Source organism: Clytia hemisphaerica, unplaced genomic scaffold (genome assembly GCF_902728285.1).
Source record: "Clytia hemisphaerica strain Z4C2 unplaced genomic scaffold, Clytia hemisphaerica genome assembly, whole genome shotgun sequence".
NCBI classification, from domain to species: Eukaryota; Metazoa; Cnidaria; class Hydrozoa; order Leptothecata; family Clytiidae; genus Clytia; species Clytia hemisphaerica.
Window position 1 is genome coordinate 656,446 of NW_027103528.1, and position 17,927 is coordinate 674,372.

The window sequence follows — 17,927 nt, forward strand, 5'->3', positions numbered from 1 at the left end:
TTAATGGAAGTAAATTGTGTAATTTGTGTCTAACTGAAAAGTTTCACATCATTAACTCTAAAATAAACTTTTGAATAAACGCTCTGAACTAATTTCTACGTGTAGACACATGAAAAAGCATTTATTAAAAAACATTAAAAAAGTCCCACCGGACTCTTGAGCCTTTTTTTAACTTTTAGAATCTACTATGTCAAAATTGCTTTTGATCACTTTTGATAGCACTTGAAATTTTTTTTTAGAATTTTTTTTATACATCTGATGATTGCGTATGTAGCATGAAACTTTTAGTAATGTATTTTACATGGTGATTTTTGAAATATAACTTTATTGAATTTGCTCTACAAAAAGTATAGCCTGGATATCCAAGCTCAAAATTTTAGAAAAAACTAAATTTACCTCAACAAGTTCTAAAATTATAGAGCTTGGTCTCCCTAGAGAATGAAAGTGAAAACCCATATTTCCTAACCCAGGGCAGCAAAACAGAAATTAATAAAAAGCAGTCTTACAAGGTCTAAAACTATTTAAAACATCCAAAGATTACACCAAAGTCCATAAAAAAGTTTGTATGCATTATCGTGACCAACCATGTTTTCTGGAAAATGAAGTTGCCTCTGTTTTCTTCTTTTTCATGTTTTCATGTAACAGATAGCCATATCTTCACTAGCAAATGGATGACTATCCTATTTTTGCTTTAGAATTTATTATTTTTGCTCCACGTCGTGTAGATTGGCCCTTACGGTTTTAGCGAAGTGAGCGCAAGCAAGCGGACTGCATTCTCTTAAAGAGAATGCAAATCGCTCTAGGGAGACCAGGCTGTAAACCAGGACATAAAATATCAAAAACTAGACTGTGAAATCCAGGCTACAAAAAGTATTGAGCACTCTTTTTAATGGTTGTTCAACAAACACAAAATTATTTTGTCAAAAGCATTGTCGAACCTCCTACCTTAAAAAATACCCCTTTAAAGCTCAAACCCCATTTTATTTAGAAAAAGTCCTATCTCCCTATTATTAAGCATCTCTTCAAAAGTTGAGTCCCCTCAATGTAATTCATGGTTTTTCCGTTTAACTCTAACGTTCAGGGCATTGAGTTTAAAGCCTGAAGGGATGGAGTAGAATCTCTAACCTTTCCCTTCCCTTCCCAGGTTATCATCATAGCCACATGTGATTTTGGCAACTGATGATGTGTAAAGCGTGACTACTGCGATCGTTTATAGTCCTAACACAATCAAATGATTTTATTACTTGCATTTGGCGATCGAAAGACAGAACATTTTATCTTTCTCTTTCAATGATTATTGCAGCTCGCTGGATAGCTCAAAACCAGCAACTCATTAGCTATATGTCAGAGTAGCTATTAGAAGTAATACTTAATTACTTCTGGAGTAATTGAACCTTGCACGGTTTATTTGCTACTGTTTTGGCCAAAACGGAGTTTAAAAACAGTTTTTATTACGTTACACTTAAATGAATTACTGAGTAAAACAAACCTGTTGATTACATAACGGTGAAAATAGCGGCCATTCTATCTTTCTTCACTTCTCCTGAAATGAGTGAAAAAGAAAACGAAGATACGCTCTTACTTGTGAGAATGATTTTATAAGAAAAGCGGGGCTTAAAAATTCGAAAAAAATATTTTGAAATGGTAGAGCACATTTTAAGCAAAGTAGTAATACTAAAATTGCAGGATGGGAAAATCTTGATCCTCAAAAAGCCGAAGTCAAAGTCAAAGAACATTCCAGCCTCGACCAAGAGATTGCCGGTTCTTATGAAAAAAGAGTGCATACTATCAGCCAGAATCTAAAACAGGCTTCACCCAAGGTATATAAAACTATTAAAATCCGTTTTTCTCCAAACCAGTTTTTTCGACAGTTTTTTCACATCACATTTTTGAAAATGAAAGTAGGGTCCTAATATTTTTTTCTACTGTTGCACCGACACATTTTCACGATTTTAAATAATCGCGATCAAATTCTTTTAGGGTATTAAATTAGTTTCCAAGTAATTCAGCTGATTTTCTGACATTCAGAAATCCAGATTGAAAACTTAAAATAGAATATGACAAGAAGCCATGGCTTTTCAACTGGATTAAATTACAAAACCTCAGATTAATTTAATGATCTGACAAATATATATGAGAATTAACAGAATCAGTCTCAGATTCTTGAATAACCTCTCAAATAAGTGAGACCTAACAACTACCTGTAAACAAAGCCGACTCAAAAATAGATTTTATAAGAACACTTGATTCTTATAAATGATATGATGCTTAGGGTAGAACGACCTCAGACTAAGCAGCAAATCACTAATCTGAGAACCGTAGCGTGCCTTGATGTACCAAACTGAGCTTTAGAAAAACGTTACTAATTCACGACCAGGCATAATCTTTGATTGGAGTTTTTAAGAAAGAGACTATCTGATGTGGTTGTTAATACACCGAGAGCGCTAGATCGTAGCGCCGTTTGTCGCTAGGCAAATGAAAGATGGGAAAGGCAAGATGATAAGCCAAATTCTTCTCACAAAGTAAGGTTGGCATACAATCGTTTAAAAAATGTTTGAAATCTCTTCCAAGTAATTGATTACTTGAGACCCATTCTTTGAAAGTGAATTCAAAACCATGAAATGCAACATTTCTTATAACTGATAGATAATCTTTAATTTTTGCTTCTCCGAAAAACATGACCTTTCTATGGTTGACCCTTTCATTCCATTCCATTCTTAATTTAGCAACTTATCACTCACAACTATATTGATGTATCAAACAAGTAGCATTAGTAAAAACTTTGAAGAGAGAGGTTTAGAGGGGTTTGGTTTTCTTCAGTGTGGCATTTAAGAATCGAATGTTTTTTTGAGTGATACGGTTAGGATCATTAGAAATTAGAATGAAGTTAGAGCTATCGTCGAACTTTTTTTCGAATTTATCACTAGCCTCACTTACTAAAACCAAAACAAGTTTAGAAGTGATTAGTTGTGTGTTAAAGTGTCTTTTGGAGTTTGGAAATTTAAATTCAGAGGCCAAATCACGCTATTTATTTCTCCATCATTATCTAAAGGAATAATTAGTATGGATCGACTCCAGACTAATGTAGGTCTTGCTTATAAACTTTTGAAAAGGGGTTGGCAAGTGCTCTACAACACTATACTGCTGTACAACATTATTTTCGAAAGCGAACTTTTTTCCAGCTGTTTGATTTGTGATATAATTTATTCCTTTTCATCATGATAAGGAAATGGAGTTTTCCGATAACCGCAGGTTTCCGTGCTTTAAGAGTAAATAGATAAACAATATTAATCCTTCAAACTTATATTTGATCGATTTTCCGTTATTTTAATTAGGGGCTTTAAGTTGTTTATCATATACCAAAACAAACAGGGTTGAACTTCAAACGATCTTAATGTAATCCATGCAGTGATTTAGTTCGCCCACCAGCTTCATTTTCCTGCTTTGTGAATTTCTTTTCCGTTTTTCTAAGCCTAAGAATTCTTTAGGCTATGTACAACTGTGCTGAGTGGCTTGTGGACAAAAAACGCCTGAAATACCTGCAATAAAATACACGCTTTTTAATAAGAACCAGTAAATTTTGGCTCGGACTCAACTGTTCTCAACTATTCTCTAAAAACTCTAAAAATTTTCAGGCTTAAATGTTCTCATGATGTTTTATGTTTTCAGGTTTAAAATCTGTTAAAATCAGTACCTTCTGAAATCTGAGGCTTAGGATTGTTCATAATTTGTTCTTAGGTTTTCGCAAATTTTCAGCCTCATGTTCTTATAAAATTGTTCTTATTGAGTCAAATTCGGTGTCATGAGCCAAAATAATTTTGTCAGATTTAAATATGCGCCGGTGTATGTTAAAGTCAAAGAGCACAGTTGCAATATTACAATATACTTCTTACATTTTTGAGATGATTTCCAATCATAGGACTTGGTTCATTCACTGGTTCTTATAAAAATGTATTTGACTTGAAACTTAAGAGTTTTCCACACAGAAATATTTTTGCTATTGGAATTTTATCAGCTTCTTGGTGTTTTGAACTTTCTCAAGTGGTCATAAACGACGACTACGTGTTTGGAATTTCCTTCCACTTCTTATCTTTTTGGTTTTAATATGTCTATTAGGTGAAGATGCTACGTAAATCATAGGCGAGAATTATTTCAAGCATCCTTTAAGCAGGAGGTCAAACCTTCAGATTTCTTTGAAGTTTTACCTAGGGTTTGTTATACGGTTAGGGAGACCTTGACATTGATGATGTAACCAAATAGGAAAAGAAAAACATGCATCGTGCATCCATCCATTATAAACAAAGTCAACTCTACCAAAGGATCGTGTTGTAGGAGACTGGGGGCTTATGACCTTAAATCATTGCTGGGAAACCTAAAAAGGAGGGGCTTCGGTACTAGGGAGCAGTGCCCTTGACCTGTCAAATGTTTAGCAAGGAAAAGGCACTCACTCGGAAAAGGTGCTCAATCTAACCTCAATCTAGCTTCTTAAAAAGCTAAAAAAAGTGCTGAAGTGGGTTTCACACAGCCACTTGCGTCGCAACACTTGTGGTGAACACGTCAACAACCAACATTATGCAAAGTTTGCAACTGTGGTATCCAAAGAAAACAAAAGCAAAAATATCCACGTCATTTACAAAGAAAACATAAAAGGAAAAAATTACAAGGTGTTCATGTACATCACATTTTGAAAGACTTTTACAAAAACTTTCGCAATTATAACTTTGATTAATGAAACAGTGCCTTCCACGTAATTCTAAATACCTCCTCAAATAATTATTGGTTTCGTCAAATTGTACTTATTACGATGATATAATTACTTTTTTCCAGAAACGAATTCAATTGAGTTAGCTGTTCCATTAAATTTCCATACAGGAGGGTGGGGGGGGGGTGGACTAACCTTTTCGAGCCAAAAAAGATTTTTAAAAATGTGTCGATAGCCCTTGGAAACAGGCAAAATATTATAGAAACCCTTGGAAATAATATTTCTAGACTTTAAAAGTGAGAGTGGCAGTCTTTTACCCCCTGGAAAAATGAATAACCTTTTTAGAATAACCTTTTACCCCCTGGAAAAATGAATAAAAATGGTCCTTTATGCCCCCTGGAAATCTTTCTCCGATTACCCCCCGGAAATGTTCGTCCACCCCCTGTATGGATATAAAATGAAAATGCCCAATGGGTATGTAGTTTATGGAATAAAAAATATTGTTTATTTAAAAAAAACAGGCCTGTCAAAAAGTTTATTGTCTTAATTGTATGTTCCTAGAGCATTTCCATATCTAAATGAGACATACAAATACTTATTAAACTTGGAATATTGCAAAGAGCATCATCATCTAATTTTGGAGAAATTCTTGTTCATGGAGGAGACAGCGTCTGTCTTCAAAGATCATGCTCGAAAGAAGTAAACATCCTGCTCAAACTATTGCGTTGTTTATCATTAATGAGCATTTTCCTATCCATCAATTACAGTTTTCCACATATTTTGTTTACGTACGTTTAAGGCGACGGAAATTAAGGCCTGGTTAATTAGTTTGTATTTGATGATGAGTTTATTACATCTCCAACTATTGATTATGAGATTTTTCAGGGAATGTAGAAGACTTTAATTCAAGGCAAAAAGAAAACAAGAAGTTTGTAGTAACTTGGCTAGAAACCTTGCTTTATATAAAGTGACTGTTCATAAATTGCAAAAGCTTTGCTTAATCACCCCCGGGACCAGGTTTACTTTGACGAACTCGAAACTCCTGGATACTTAAAAAAAAAATCATCAAAATAAGATTTTAAACCATACAGTAAAATTTTGATTCGTGAGAGTTTTGAGCATCACTATATTGTCAAAAGCTTTCTCAAACTTTAGAGTCTAAAATGAACGTTGACCTCTCTTTGCTCTTTTACTGCGAGACATTTCCCTTTTATTTGGAGTATTCGAGGTATGCTTTAAATTTAGCATGTGACTTTTCTCAGCCAGTGTCTAACGAAGTTACCATGGTTCATTTAAGACATAGAAATCGAAGTCCTCTAGAATGTAGGACACGAAATTCTCCCAATCCGAATATTTGATGAGACGAATATTTGATTAAACGAATTTTTAACTTTAAAAGAAAATTCTTAGGTAAGCAACCAGCTACAAACCATAAATTTTCAGTTAAGCTTTACACTCAATTAATCAAAAAAGTTTCAATCAAGAAAAACCAAAAGGGTAGAAGGTGTGCAACCCTATATGCCTTATCATAACCTGACTAGATTTAATTATGAGTCATTTCGCTTAATGGGAAGAATTTCAGCACAGCGTACAACCTATTTAATCCCCTCATTAACAAGCACTATATCCTATTAATTTTACTTAACTCCGTTCAAATGAGGCTTTACTATACAGGATTTAATAGTGGGGGTGTTTCAATGAGGGAAATGACAAGAGATAATGACTGATTGATTAGTATTACTTTCTCGTGGAAAATCAGTCAGATCATAGTAATATGCTGAGAATCTCACCCTTTTATTACTTCGTCTTGAGTCTGGAGACGATATTTCCCTCAGGAATATTGTGAGCTTTATAATGTATTTCAAACCTCAAAGACACATTAACATTTGTTAGGCATCTTTCAGCGAATCTCTAATTACAAAAAAATTAATAGTCAGAGTCTGACTTTTTCTACAATACTATGAATAGATAGTAACAGTGTCATAAAATCTGCTCTCCTACACAAATTTTGCATCCCTCCTGTGTCTACGCTACTGCGGTGCATCGGCATAATCTGGCTCGCTTTTTGGCCAACAGTATTGTAGAAAAAGTCAGACTCTGACATCAGCTACTGGCATCCTTTCCCATAACGTTACGAAGCGACAAAGTTACAAACTTGACATGATTTTACTTCTAGAATTCATTACGCGTAAAATAATTGCTTTCTCTGGATTTCTAAACCAATCGAAATAGGAGCACAGAAAACTGTTGTACTAGTTCTGGCATCGAATCCGTTGCTAAACCTTAATAGAAACCAGAAAGATCGGGTTCAGCAAAACGGTTTTCGTCGCCGGGTTTGCGCTAAAGAGTTTAAGGTTCTTTTAAAAGAAGTTGGAAAAATTGGCAAAAAATTCGTCCACGGTGCGAAAAGGGACCAAAAATAGGGGTGTGATTTACTTTATTTCTACCTGGGAAATGTTTCCACTTCTCCTCTTTCTAAATATTGAGTACTATTGGATCCAGGGTATGCTCTGAGAATATAACTTGTCAAAAAGAAATAGGTTTAATGCTTGCATAAAGATCTTCATCTTAAGAAGTTTAAGCAGCTTAAATAACCACTGATTTCGATTCTATAACAGGTTTTTCAATGGAAAACTTCGCAGTGCAGTATAGTTTTCTAACAGGAAAGCTATCAAGACTTCACATTTAATTCAGACGATAGAACACTTCTCAAAGAGAATCAAATTAACAATTTTAAAAGTTGAAAATCAAGGCTACCCGACTTGGGGGCTGAATGGAGAGGAAAAATATAGTTGTAGATTGGAGTTTCCCACCATCACGTTTTAGCAAGGAGGAAAACTTTTAAATTCTATGAGACAATTTTGAAAGTTGTCAGTAGAGTTTTTCTTGGCAAAATATTGAGGCGGTCCGTGGAATCACCCAATTAATCAATTTTATAATGTCTAGATAGAAAGAGTAACATAGGAAGGGGAAAAAACACTTTTAAACAGCTTTTAGAAGAGCTTTTAAATTTGATGCCTTGATGATGAAAAACTTCAAATCAACAATTCTGGCGAATATACCGAGAATGACATTACAACGCTTAAAACAAAGAGGCATCTCTTAAGCAAAGGAGGTATAGGTTAATAGTTGTTAGTAAATATAGACAAAATGAACCTAAATTAAGTAAACAAGTGGGAGAATATAATGTTTGATCATCTAAATTTAACCAGCGTTCCCAGCTTCTTCAAAGGAGAAATCAATGCAATCTATTATAGAGTTGTAATATTTGTTTATTTTACACTACGTGGTTGATATGACGAACAGTGAACTTGGATGACAAAGCAAATACAACGGGGATAGAATCATTCAAAAGTAAACAATCTGAAATTCTATTTTGAATAGAACCCCTTGTTTAGAAGACAGCCCCTCAGTTTTTGTACTTATGAATGCGAATTTTGAGGAATGTTGACGAACAAACATCAAGTTTTATTGTGAATCTTTGTCAGCACTTATTACTATCAAAACAATAATAGAGGTATGCCAATGTGACAATAAGAACTTATTTCCTTTTTATATCTAGGTACTTAATAAAAGAAAACAATCAAGACTGGTTTAACAACCCTCTTTAAAAAAGGAATTCGTTCAGTTGATTATGTAATCAATTTTCTTATCCGTCAATCACAACAAAGGAATCTCTGGACGGCTATATAAAAAGAAGCTGAGAATTGTGATTTGGTCAGTATATATTTAAAGGAGCTTTCATAAGGATCAAAGCTTGAGGTTGGGTAACACTTCAACATTCACAGACTTTTTATAGAGCTGAATATATAATCGTATTACAAGAAAGAAACTTTCAGACGTTCATCAACAAGATTTTGAAACAGTTCATAGAGAAATTTGTTTAGAAGAAAAAATGGAAGGTTGTTATGCATATCCACCTTTTACAAAAGTTCCAACCATGGTTTTGAGATGGTCCATGGTGAATAAGGGTTTCGAACAAACACCACCAGACGATTTGGATGAGTTTGCTATCGGAAAATCCATCTCAATGAACTTAAGGAAGAGCGGTCACATGTGCGTTGTTTTGCGTCCTGAATTCGGCCGCGGACGAAATGGCGGACTCCAAAAAGTGACCATTGAGTGTCCAGCAACCGGACAAGTATTGGATACCTATCATTTTAAACGAGGAATCGAAGGTTATGAAAGAATATCCAAAGAATGGAAGAGATATCGAGTTTTCTATCCAACAATTGAAGGTCGTTGTGTGTGAAAAAAATTCATAAAAACTCTGACTTAATTTTTTTTCGTGTTTTTGTAGCTGTATATAGATGTATTTATTTAAAGATTTTGAGACGTTAAATCTCTTGTAAATAGCAATTTAGAAGACCAACAAATATTCCTTTAATACTTCCAAGCAGAACTTTTGAAAGTAAGAAATCGAACGTTTCACTGCAAAACTTCTTTGTTTCGAAATTTAGAATATGACAGTCACTGGCTGACTAAAGTAGTATTTCATAGGCTTAAGACATCCTTAAAATTTATAGGATTTATCTTTCATTTATCATATTTGTTTTGATAAAAATTTGTATCATACTACTAAACTAACCAAAATATAGTATCATCAAAATAGAAAAAATACTGAAAATTTAAATCATTATCTATCATACCTTAATACAATAATGACCGGTTAGTGAGGGCTGTACTGAGAAATATTGCCCGAGGTTAAGTAACGACCGAGCTTGCGAGGTTGTTGCGTTGACCGAGGGCAATATTTTCAGTACAGCCCGAAAAAAACCGGTCATTATTGTATTTGTTAACCGTTTCCTTCAACTTTTATTGATTTTTAGCGCTTTATCCAGGAAAAATAGCGAAATAAAGCAGAAAAAACAAGCGAAAAGAGATAAATAATTGCTATAATTTCTGACGTCAGAAATAAAAAATGAGAGAAATGATGTCAACGCATTGTTCATTTTCCTTTGAAAAAGTGACGTCACAATGAATTTTCCTAACGACGGGCAACTCTGGACAATGTAGGCCCGTCGTCATGCGAAAAGAACCAATTGCATTGCGCAAAAAGCCATGTAGCCCGCTTCGAAAAAGTAACCGGTTAACAACTGTCAATAAGGAAGTCTTAGCTAATTGGGAAAATGTGCTTTCATTTGGAATTCAAAAAAGGCTGTAACGTGCATTTTTTTAAAGTAGATAATTAAATACTGGTATGCAAAATTTCTACTTCCCATGCATCGAAAAGGGCTTTCTTGTGCAAAAATTCATTTAAGGAAACTGCAGAGTAGAACTCCCTTGATTAAATTCCCCCCTTCTTGAGATGGATTTCTTTGAGACATGAAAATTGGCGACAAGAAAAAACCCACTGACTAATTGGCACCATTTTCCTGATTTTGATAATTCTCTTTCAATTCAAATTAACGTCTCCTCTATGTTAATGAGTTTTCTTATTATGTGTGGTTTTGTAATCTAATTTTCTTTAAACCTCCTTAAGGTAGAAGTGATCGTCGATTCTTTTTCGTTCCTAGACTTCATTCTAAAAATTGCTAACTCAGAGGATAAGGTTATTCAAAAGATGTATGCTCTGCATTGCTATTCAAATTTTGCTTGAAAAAACTTCAAGTCTTGAAATAAAAACACTGCAGCATTCCGCACACTAGAATCATGAAAGAACTTATGGGAATTTGAATCAGAAAAGGTCAAAATTATGTATAAGTGATTCTACCTGAATTTTAGGAAGCTTTTGGAAAAAAACAAAATTTTTTTGAACTTTAAATCATTTGATATATGTTGGTTGACCACACTATAACACTCATTAAAAATCAGTTGATTTATATTTATCGCAAAACATTCTACACATCAATGATCGAGAACTATCAGATTTTTTTTTGTTTCGAGCATTTTGAAATTTTTCGATTCGTTCAAGAGGAACGGAAAATTTCCTGCTGAAAGTCAGACGGCACTGAGCTTTGACTTCTTGACAGAGGATCAACCGTCAATTAGGAGGCCATTGTTGACATTCAAGATAAACTGCGTCTCGAGGAGTATCTATGGTGATTATCCGACTCAGCGATAAGTTTGTTTGATAAGAATGTTTGAGGCAATTGTGTCAGATTAGATGAGTGCTGCAAACATGTTATCGAAGGATAAAGACAAAAATAGTTTTTAGTAAATAAAGGAAATTCTTAATTGCTTATAGCTTCCGTAAACATCAACAAAAGTACATTTTTGGAATACAGGGTTGACAATTTGGTTACAAAGTACTTTTTAATTAACGAGGCGAAGTAAAAACAGAAGCTAATCAATGATTGCATAATTCACTTATTAAAATGCTGGCACTTTACACCCAATTTGTAGAACGAGTCGGACCATTAGATGAAGATATCTTAATTAGGTTAATAAATAACAGGTCGTGTTACTTTCCAAAGCAAATATCAACTGGTATATTGTAGGAGGTTTACAGCTTAAACACCAACAAATCATTTTATCATCATTGTCGAATAAAGGCCAAGGTAGATAGTAAGAGACAATCGACAAACACCTTTCCTTATAGTCAAAATTTACATTTTTGGCCATATTTGTTGCTAACAACTGTGTTTTCGAGCTGTTGTTACAGTAAAATGATACTGCAGTGCCAGTCTGGCGTCACAAAACAGTTCATTACGTTTCAATATTTCTGCCAGAGAGAAAATTAGTCTACAAAACAAAAACTGTCGCATCTACTTCTGACATTCTAATTTAGTAAAAGCACAGTTGGAAAGCACTTCATTACTTCTATGCTCTTGACGTCAAGACATTTTTGAGCCAAATCAGTGTCTAGATATTATACCTCAAAACCACATGCCTATTAAGATGAATTTTATCAATCAAAAGAACAGAAAAGAGAAAAAGCATTTGTCGGCAGTCAAAAGTAAGAGCAGTTTTCAGGATCGAACGTCACAAGTTTTACGAAATAAATACAATACTGAAAATTGGTTTTCCAAACCTAAACGTCAGTTCGAAGATATACGTCAAAAACTATATGCTTATCAATATTCTTGATAATAGATTAACCTTTACATATATATCACCATTTATTAACCCAAAAGGAAACTAAAAACGTGATAGAATCTAATCAGAGATCATTTTTTCAAACATTGGTCATAATTTAGGTGTGAGAAGTAAAATTAATAAAATACCAAGGTCATACCTGGTCACACCCAAAGGTGGTGTTCGATAATACCAATCTAAATGTGGTTATTGTAAACGACGGGACGTCTGACTCCATTGATTGATTCCGTGAGTTTTTTTTCATTTTATATCTGAAAAAAAAGAAAAGATTTCTTATGAAGCGATTCATATTGTTAAGTAATGCTACATCTAAAGTCCTTTTTTATTCCTCAATTATAATTTTAAGATTTTATCAGAATTTTTGCAAGGGACATTTCCCAAAATTCTCTTATCTTTCCTTGTTATTTTTGCTTTTCTATGTTTTGGTGACTAATCAGCTCACCAGTGTGGTAAAATCTAAAAGAACTAAATAGCCAAAAAAACATGTAACTCGGGCCCAATCAATACAAGTTATTCTGGTGACTGCATCCAAGAAAGTTTCTTTTTAAAAATCATCTAATTATGTAAATAATATCCGAAAATTCTGAAGAATTTTCTTGAGCGTGAGAAAATATGGAATTATTATGCTAAATAAAATCACGATTGGTTGGCACAGGTCTGAATATGATTTTGGCATGTCATTTTCACGGTAGCAATGGAAACATTATATCATAGCCCTATATACGATGCTGTAGGAAAGCGAGCTAAAAGCTTAACCATAGCACAGGGTTCTACTTCCGTAATATGAAGCAGATAATTTCCAGCCCGAATGGCTGGAGTAATTTAATATGCAGAACTGAGTCAATAGGTCGTTGCGTTCTCCCAAACGACTATCATTTACATATAGATGTATGATTTTCCTGCATGGGTTGGCCATCGGGTTTTTTTTAATAATGATTTTGGTGATGCATACAGTCTGCCTTATTAAGAGCTACATACCTTTTGAAGGAAGAGTAAAAAGTCAGTGTTGGTGAAGAGGATAAATTTTGTCAGTTTTTGGAAATCCTGTACGCCCCCTCCCCACTGTTTGCCGAGCTTGAGTTACTCAAATATTTTAATCAGGCGAAAGAAATGAACATTAAATTTATTCAAAAATACCTTCCACGCTAATTGGCAATCCTTCATCTGTCTGAACAACAGTTAAGTTTTGATGAAATTGATCACAAAACTTGCACCCTGACCTATTTGTACGTAACTTGCTTCCATTTTATGCTTGAACAATTAAAACATCTCTGAAATAAAATACATTTTCTACCTTCCTTTTTGACGTCAACTTTGTTATGTTTTTTATTATACATCATTGTCTTTAAAATTGAATATCTTGAGTTTCACTTTTAAACTTTTAAACTTTCAACAGCGCTTGTATACTAAGGATTTGATTTGATTTTTAAAAAAGCGTAAGAAACTAACTTTAAAAATATTTTCTTTTGAAAATGTAAGTCGGTAGAAGTGAAAAAATGATGAAACTTTTGCATAATCACCATGATATGAAAAAACTGACAGGATTACAGCAATGTATTTAGTATAGAAAGTTACCCCAATTATCAGTAACAGTAACAAATGTGCAAAGATTCATTTGAATACAATAATACTTCCCTTCAGGAAGTCCTAAGAGATTTCTATTGTAATACACTCGAAACAATCCCACAATGCATCGTTTTTTAGAAAAATCAAAAACTCCGATAAGGTCTATTCTATGACAATTTTGCCAAAGCATTCAAGAGATGGAAACAATTTCCAACAAAAATTAGGAAGAATCCTTGCTTACTCAAACTCATTTGTTCCCACTGTGACCAAATATTGGAATAAATTACCAAAACAAATTCGAACTATAAAATCTGAAGATTCATTTAAAACAAAATTGTTAGAAGAATTGTTGAAAAAATAAATTTTGATTGTATAATGCTAAAAATAAATTATTTAATATTTCTAATAACTTTAATTAATGAAGATACATTATAATATTTTATAGTATTTTATCATTACCCACCTAAAATTCACAATTAATCTTACTTCTTAGCATTCAAATTCAACCAAACTCATAAATAATCTCATAACTTTAATCTCTTAGTGTTAAGTCTTACACTTTCCAAGCTTGGACTCACTTATCACCCCCTTTTCTTTTTAGCCCTTTGACTTTTAGAATGATTTTAATATTTATTGATATTTATGAATAAAATTATTTCATTAAACAATCTTGTATTTTATATGTAGCAAAAATGGGTCTTCGGGGCTTATGTTACTTAAATAGACCTTTTTTTAAAGAGGCAGTCATGTTGAATAATTATGTACTCCAGCATAAAAACAATGATACAGCCATGCATAATTATTGTATCGTGCATATTTTAAAAATTATGCATGGCTGTATCATTGTTTTTATGCTGGAGTACATAATTATTCAACATGGCTGCCTCTTTAAAAAAAGGTCTGCGAGTTTCCAAGACAATACGTCATGAAAAAACCTGACGTTACAAAACTACCTACACTGCAATGCAATGCTTTCAAATCCAGGAACAAATAATGAAATCTGATGTTTTGTTCTTGAATTACGTAATCTTAGGCGTTTGAGAAACAGACAGTTCCAGGGTATTATCTAGCACACTATCAGTAAGCATCAAAAAGCTGATAAATAATAGGACGCAGGGAACAAGCCAGCCTGGAAATGGTGCACCAAATACATTTGGCGAGGCGAGGCAGTAATTACTTTTGGCATAGTGGCGTAAGGGGCGAATATAAGTAAGATATTGGCGTAAGTCAAAGCTTTTTAAGACGAGAAGGAGCACCGCCATCCCGCACCAATTTCATTAAACCAGGCACCAGGTTTAAGCACCTTAGAAATACCAGCAATACAAGCTTTTTTTCTAACTTTTTAATTATAAAACTACCGGGTGCGCCACAAAAAAGTTTCTCTCTTTGAAACTAATTTTCTCAGAATCTAAAATTTTTAAAAGAACCACTCCTATTTCATTGGAAAGAAGAAAGATAGACTTAGATTTTGATGGGTCATTTATTTAATTCGATTCATTAGATCAAAAGTTATGCTCAATTGAATAAAAAAGTTACTTTCAGAAAGTGCTCGAAAACGTCAAAAATCGACCTATCAAATTTTTTACTTTAAATTTGGCAATTGCAATAGCCTTTACACAATTAAGAGCATTTTTCCGTAACAAAACACATAAATTTTGAAACGAAAGGGTCGAAAGGGTTTAAAATCCTCATCAACATTAATCTAATTTGGTTTTACTGGAATTTTTCTTAGATTTTTGGTTCTAGACTGGATAAAGTCTATGTAAGGCTGGATCTACCTCGAAACCCATATTTGATGTATTTTTATGAATTTTACCAGATTATTTGGCCTTTTTGACGAATTTTCTTCCTTTCATTGAAATTCAACCTTATTTTAAATAACTTCAACCTCCTTTAAATAACAAAAGGCCATTTAGACAGCTAATTATCATTTTTAATGACTGAAACGAAAATACTGATATATCATATAACTATGCTTCTGTTTAATTTGATAGGTCGATTTTTAACGTTTTTGAGCATTTTCTAAAAGTAACTTTTTTATTCAATTGAGCATAACTTTTGATCTAATGAATCGAATTCAATAAATGACCCACTAAAATTTAAGTTTATCTTTCTTCTTTCCAATGAGATAGGAATGGTTCTTTTAAAACTTTTAGATTTCGAGAAAATTAGTTTTAAAGAGAGAAACTTTTTTGTGGCGCACCCGGTAGAAAATATATACCTATAGCAAATTTTGGGAAATTTTAGACATGAGAAGATCAAATATCCCAGGGCTTTCGGGGGCTTCTCGTCCCCTGCCCTGAACCCCAGGGGTCTGCCTTGGACCCGTTTGGCTTGGGGGGCTTACAGTGCCCCCAAAACCCCTCCAATTTCGATTCCTGAAGTTCCGTAAGACTAACTTTTTTTGGCGTAGACCTCAGTTTAAACAAATAACAATTCCGCATGGACTTTGCATCGTTTCCACACTGGGGAACGAACGAGGTTGGGCGTGCCTCTACAATCTTGATACCGTACACAGATGAACTAAAATTATAGAAATACCAGAATTCACACCAGAACAGGATCTTTTCTGTAAATTAATCCGAAGGGTACATATGTACATTTGAAATACCACCATTAGGTTAGATAAAAGTATAATAACAAATTACTACAGCATAATCTATACATTACCTTCCCTTTTAGTCAGCCACAGTATAAACAGTATAAACGGGATAAATTTCCAAAAAGCACATTTTTAGTCACCATATTACTTTTTCCCGCTCATTTGAAAAAATTCCCGGGCGTTTTGGCGCGTGCGTATGATAGATATCAAATGATTGGTGGAATATGACATCACACAGTTTCGAGTACCTTTATTGGAATGCTCAATCGTGGTAGCTCGAAGGGAAACCAAAACAAAGTAAAATGGCGCTCCCTACGATCAAGCCGAGTTGGATCAAAACTTACAAATCCAGAGCAGATTTCTCAACCAAAAGGACCGAGAAAGAAAACCAAGTTCGTTCAACATGGAGTAATCACAATGCTTACTTTAACAAGGCTAATAATATCGTAAGTAAGAATGACGATTGGACTTCTCAACGATCGAAAAATAAAAGTTTAAATGCTGTTGAAAAACTTTTCAATGAAATTGAAAGAAAGGAAAGCTCTCTAAACAATTTGGAATATAGACGAGACAAGCTCAGGAGCTTACTCTATTCAGAAGATGAAAAATATAGGAAGGAGATTCAAAGTGTGAGGGGTAATAGGTATTCAAGTACTGAAGCCATGCAAGAAAAGTTAAATGCTTTAGCAGCTGTCAAAGAAACTAAACGCAAAAAGGAGGCAGATGAAAAACTTTATGAACATTGGAGGCAAAATGAACCAAGACTTAGGGAATTAGAATCAAAAAGAATTGAAAAGAATGCTTTAGGACAGTGGGAAAATCAAATTCAAGAAAAGGAGGAAGTGATCAAAACAAATTTTGAAACACAAAGAAAGCTTGATAACTACTTAAAAGAAGAGAATTTAAGAGCACAAGCTGAGGAAATCGAGAAAGAAGAGGCAAGAAAAATGAAAGCAAGAATGTTGGCAGAGGAGCAGCAACAACAAATAACTGAATTGAAAAGAAAGGAAAGTGAAGCTGATTTTCTTCGAGGAGAAGAGCAAAAACTTATTGAAAATGAACAGTTATTGGAAAAAACTGAAGCAAAGCGCAAACTTTTCGATGAACAAAGGAAAAGACAAGACTATGGGATGGTTTTGATTAGGCAATACAAGCAACAACTAAAGCGAAAAAGCAAGCAGGTTCAAGAAGCTCTTGAACATGACTTGCAACTTCTCAAAGAAATCAATCAAATAGAGAAACAGGAAATTCAATTAAAACAAGATCAAAAAGAGGAGAGGCGTAAAGATGCAGAGTTTATGCAAAGAGTAATTGAAGATCAATTAAGGGTTGAGAAAATTAGAGAAGCTGAGGTTGACCAACTATATCAACAGGAAGCAAATCGTCAATGGAGGAAACGTGAGTCAGAATGGGAAATGGAAAGGTTAGCTCGAGATCGCCTAATCAATGCAGTATTTCAAGAGCGACAACAACAAATTCAGCATAAAATGGAACAAATCCAGCAACGAAAACAAGAATCTATCATGGAAAGAGAACAACTTTTGGAAGAGCTTGAAGATCATCAAAGGCTCACTCATAGAGAAAATGAGGCTGCTCTGAGTCAAAGAAAAATACGAGAACAAGAACTCCATGATCAAATTACAGCTAGAGAAAGTGAACGACAAATGCAGCAAAGGAGAGAAATGGAAGATCATGACCTGGAAAAATTACAAGAAATGAGAATGAATGAAATGTACTCTGAAGAGGCTAAACGAATTGATTTAAACTCTTCAAACAAATGTTTTAGAAGAAAAAGAGTTGCCTTCACATAGGGAAATCTTATAATGGTTTCCTTATATTCCTTATAATTGATATCTTAATATATTTCTTTAATCATATTGGGTATGAATGTAATTTTTAGTAAAAGTGAGTCAAAAATGGTTTTATTTTAAAAGTTATCAAGATTTTCAATAAAAAGTCCCAATTAATGATGGGAGAAAGCGTCATTGTTTTTCACACTCCCTATACGTAATCACCATG

The 17,927-nt window shown here is 33.8% G+C and overlaps 1 protein-coding gene across 1 annotated transcript; it reads left to right on the plus strand.

Annotated features, from left to right (window-relative positions):
• The first annotated feature begins 16,170 nt into the window (after nt 1-16,170).
• Nucleotides 16,171-17,740, plus strand: LOC136799439 (trichoplein keratin filament-binding protein-like). The gene has a single exon (XM_067056144.1). It carries the CDS (start codon nt 16,211-16,213, stop codon nt 17,717-17,719), a length of 1,509 nt encoding a protein of 502 aa, XP_066912245.1. The 5' UTR covers nt 16,171-16,210; the 3' UTR covers nt 17,720-17,740.
• The last annotated feature ends 187 nt before the right edge of the window (nt 17,741-17,927 follow it).

Coding starts and splice junctions, on each gene's coding strand:
- LOC136799439 (XM_067056144.1), top strand. CDS start 16,211: ATGGCGCTCCCTACGATCAAGCCGAGTTGGATCAAAACTTACAAATCC.